The sequence below is a fragment of the Suricata suricatta genome, chromosome 12 (genome assembly GCF_006229205.1).
Source record: "Suricata suricatta isolate VVHF042 chromosome 12, meerkat_22Aug2017_6uvM2_HiC, whole genome shotgun sequence".
In the NCBI taxonomy this organism is placed as follows: Eukaryota; Metazoa; Chordata; class Mammalia; order Carnivora; family Herpestidae; genus Suricata; species Suricata suricatta.
This window is the reverse complement of record NC_043711.1, coordinates 455840-460133: the sequence shown is the minus strand read 5'-3', so window position 1 is coordinate 460133 and position 4294 is coordinate 455840. Positions and strand designations below refer to the sequence as shown.

At 64.7% G+C, this 4294-nt stretch overlaps 1 protein-coding gene and 1 long non-coding RNA gene across 3 annotated transcripts in view; both read right to left on the bottom strand.

Moving 5' to 3' along the window:
• WDR18 (WD repeat domain 18) overlaps positions 1-4294 on the bottom strand; it is a 19761-nt gene that overhangs the window by 1532 nt on the left and 13935 nt on the right. Inside the window, exons 10-11 of the mRNA XM_029916337.1 lie at positions 3310-3395; positions 14-206 (exon numbers count right to left, since the gene is read on the bottom strand). Of these exons, the coding sequence (XP_029772197.1) occupies positions 14-206; positions 3310-3395 (279 nt within the window). The remainder of the gene's footprint in view (positions 1-13; positions 207-3309; positions 3396-4294) is intronic.
• Positions 2505-4258, bottom strand: LOC115275522. Of its 2 annotated transcripts, none has more exons than XR_003901601.1 (2): positions 3785-4258; positions 2505-3169 (listed from the first exon to the last, which is right to left on the bottom strand). It is a non-coding gene; the product is annotated as an uncharacterized LOC115275522 (long non-coding RNA). The 2 variants fall into 2 exon arrangements; XR_003901602.1 differs by lacking the exon at positions 3785-4258 and adding an exon at positions 3295-3767.

Below are 4294 nucleotides of genomic sequence, written 5' to 3'. Positions count from 1 at the left end.
GGCCAGGACCAGCTGCGGATCCGCGTGGCCGAACTGGAGGACGAGGTGCGGAACCTGCGGAAGGTCAACCGCGACCTGTTTGACTTTTCCACGCGGATCATCACGCGGCCGAAGTGAGCCCCCGCCCGCGGAGCGGCCTCCGGACGCTTCACCCCGAGGGGCCTTGTTCTGCACACGTGGCCGCCGCCGCCGCCGCCGCCGCTGCTCTGTGTTTACCGGAAGGACTCCAGGCCTCGTGGGCGGGGGGCGGGCCGGGGCCCCCAGCAGGACCTGTCTCAGCAGAGCCCCCTGAGTCCACTTTTTAAAACTCAGTGTGGAGAACTGATGGTTTTTTCAGAGGCTGGTCGGCTGCCCCAGGGCCTTCACTCGACTAAGGGCCAGGCCACCCTGGGGGGAGGGGCGCTCGCCAGGGGGGCCTCTGGGGTGTGGGTGGAGGTTACCGGGGGCAGGCATGGTGGTCTGGTGCCTTGGATGGCCTGCCTCCCAGGGCCCCCCAGCCTGGCTCTGGCGGTGGCCGGTTCGGGGCCAGGGTCTTCCAGACAGATGTGCACCCACACAGCCGCCTGAGAACATTCCTTGTTGGCCTCAGGGATGTCAGGTGTCTCTCCTGCCCTGGGGACATGGCCAGCGGTCCGCTAGCACCTGGGGCCCCACCCAGACATGTGGGCCCCACAGCCATGCTCTGAACCTTCTAGACGGCTGCCCACGCCTGGCAGCTCAGCTTAATGACCCAGAAAGTCCACGTGATTGAGCAAGAGCTGGGTGTGGAGCTGGGGCCTGCGCCTGGGCTCAAGGACGCCTCCTTCCTGGGCTCTGTGTCCTGGCCACTGGGCTCACAATGTTGTAAGCACCCTCCCCTCCCCCCAGGTTTCATTTGGGTCCAGCAGCCCCTTGAGGCCAGAATGGGGTCATAGCAGGCCCTGGGCCCCTGGGGTTCCCGTCAGCAGTGGGGCAAGGAGGGGCTTGGCCAGGGTCCCTAGTGTGCCAGCCCCCTCCACAGAATGCCAGGGTCTCTGTTTTCCCATCTGAAGCCTGGGCGCGGGCTGCCCCCACCGATGGGTTTCCAGAAAGTCTGTAGGATCCGGTTTGGCTGAGGCTCCACTGCCCAGACCTGGGCGAGGGACCCTGGGAGCCCGTGCCCTTGGTGGCCTGCACGTGCTGTGGGAGCGAACGTTCTGGAAGCCGATGTGTGGCTGGCGCTGGAGGGGCTCTGGCAGGTGGCTTTGGACCTTCATCTGGAGGCCACCCTTCCTGGGTCTGGGTTCTTTCCTCGGCGGTGCTGCACCCCTGCCCTGACCTTCCAGGGATTCACAGGGTCAGACCCCCTCCCCCCCAGCACCGCTGGGGGCCCCCCCTCCTGTCACTCCTCCCACCCCCTGGCCCCTGGCAGGGCAGCAGCAGCAGCGCACCACCACCCTAGTTCCTGCAGGGCTGAGGGGAGGGGGCAGCGGGGGCTCCGCTGCCCTGCCCAGGGGCTGCCTGGAAGGTCTCGTGTCCTCACTCCGTGGGGCTCGGGAGAGGAAGGACCCTGGTGTAGGCCTGTGTGCCCGGGGCGGGGGGCAGCCCGTTGACGCTTCTCCTGGTCGCTACGGCCTCAGATAAGCGGCACCTGGGCTCCAGACTCAGTTTCCACATCTGGAAACAGGAAATGGCCCTTGTGAGTCCGCAGGGAGGCCTTGGCTGGTGCGCGGCAGGCGGCAGCATCGGGTCCAGGCTGCGGCTCGTGTGCACGTTCTGTAGAAGCACAGGTGGCCCCGAATCCGTGCGGCCAGCGTCCCCGGTGCCCATGGCTGCCCAGGGGTGGGGACGGGAGGCAGGCGTAGTGTCACAGATAGTCTGGAGGGTCCTTGAAAATAAGCGCCATGTGCTCTAGCCGCTCTGTGTCCGAGTTCCCGCCCCCAAGAAACACAAGTCAGGGCTCAGAGGTGCTTGCACACTCGTGTTCACCGCAGCCCGATTCCTATCCCCAGACCCCCACGTGTCCCTCCGTGGACGAAGGACAAACACGATGTGTCTGTCCACACACTGGAACATGATCCAGCCCCAGGAAGGACGTCCTGCCATCGCGGGGACAGGCCCAGAAGACACTGCGCAGTGACAGAAGCCAAACAGGACACGTCCTGCGTGACCCCACTCACGGGGGATCCCCGGAGGAGTCCCATCCACAGAGAGAGACTGGGGGGTGGGAGCTGGGGGTGGGGAGTCCGTGCTTCGTGGGGACAGAGTCTTGGTCTGGGGAGATGGAAGGTTCTGGACACAGATGGTGGGGGTGGTGGACAGCGTGAGACACTGGACGGCCCAGAGCTGTGCGCTTGGAAATGGTGACAATGAGGGGCGCCGGGCTCCGCGGTCGGTTCAGCACGGACCTGATTTGGGCTCCGGGTTCCCGGGATGGAGCCCTGCGTCAGGCCCCGCTCCCACGGGGCCTGCTTGAGAGTCTCCCCCCCCCCTGCCCCCTCCCTGGCTGTGTTCTGCCTCTCACAGAAAGAAAGAAAAGAAATGGGTAAAGTGTTAGAGTTTATTACGCGTTTTACCACAATCAGGACACCTGAGTGTTCCCTTGCTCGATCTGCGCGGCGCCTGGGGGACGGAGCTGTTCTCCGCTCGTCCTCCTGGGGAAACGGCGGCACGGCACTCAGGGAGCCCCCCCCCCGCACGCGGGTGCCAGGTGGCAGTGCTAGGTCCCCGCTTCTGACGGTGGGGGCGGCGCGGAAACGGGCAGGGTCGCCGGGCCCCCGGGGGGCCAAGGTGGCAGTGGCTGGCGAGCACCTGCTGGGAGCTGGGTGGGGTGAGGAACGCCCCCCCTCCCCCACGGTGAGTCCCTCCTCCTGAGGAGTCGCGCTGCCGGAGGGACCTCACCGCAGGCTGGGAAGGGCCTCGGTGGGAGGGGGGGCGTCCCTGTGGACTCCGCATGCCGGCCTCAGGCAGGACTGGGGCAGGGGTGGGCTCCTGGTGCCAGAGGCTCCGGGCAGGACAGTGGTGACCTTGGGTCAGGGCACGGTCCTGCAACCTGGGACCCTCTGTGTCCTCAGCTGCCTGGCCCGGTGACTGGACATGGTGGCCTTGTTGGCCGGAACCCAGGCACACGGCTCTGGACACTCATCTCCAAATTGGATCGACGCTGTTGGCTGGCATTTGGAATTTTTATTTGTCTGACGGGGTTTAATTCCTGCAAAAGGAGACGGTTTCGTGTGTGAAAAGTCAGCCAAGTGAAGATTCACTCGTTAGCGCTGGAATGTTCTGTGCCGGAATGGCTGCCCTGTGCCCTGAGGGGTGTTGGGACACTTCCCCCACCTGGGGAGGACGCACTGAGAGGACTCCATGCAGGGTCCGGTGGGCCAGGTTCGGCCGGCATACATTGAGCACCTGCTGCATGCTGGGGCCACGGGAAAAACCTGGGTCAGAGCATGGGAGAGGGCTCGGGGGGTGGTAGGTGGCAGGGAGCTCGGGCAGCTCCTGGAGCGGTGGAGGGTGAGGTAACTGTCCTCATCTGAGCTCAGGCGTCCGTTACAGAGTGCCTACTGTGTGCAAGCACTGGAGACAGCATCAACAAGCCAGACCCACCCTTGCCCCCCCACCGCTGAGTGGCCGAGACGGCCACTAAGGCAGACAAAGCAACGACACTTGGACAGCATGTGATAACGTAGATGGGGGAGCTTAGCCGGGGGTGGGAAGCAGTTCTGCATCTTCCCGGGGGGACAAGCAGGAAATGCTCTTCAGACAGGGGGCATTTGGTTCTGGGTCTTGAAGGGTGAGAATGAGCTCTCTGTTCCGAGGTACCTACCTGCCCCCACTGGAAGGCAGGAGATCTACCCAGTAGGTTCCTATCAGACATGACCCGCCTCAGTCTCCCCGTGGTGCACCAACGTTACAGCACGCTCAGATGGGTTGGTCTAGGTAGACCTGGAGCTGGGCGGTACTGCTGTTTCCGACATCAATGGGCAGTGTCCCCAGGCTGGGGCACGGGCAGTCCTGGGTGGAGCAGGGATGAGCGTGGCGACAGATTTTGAACCAAAGTCCCTTCCTGGTGCTAAGCCTCGGTTTCCCCGTCTGTAGAATGGGGAAATAACGCACCTGGCACGGAGGTGGGAAGGGCAGTGGTTAGGTACCACATCCCACTCTCACCCCCGTGTGGTGTGGCCATCTGAGCCTCAGTTTCCCGTCCTGGATAGTGGCTCCCACTCTTCCCTAGTGGGTTGCTGACTTTGGTGAACCGGGCGGGGCCAGGGCGGGCGCAGGTCTTTCGGGGGCGGGACGTGCGCGGAGGGATGCGCCTGCCCCTCGGGGCGGGGCG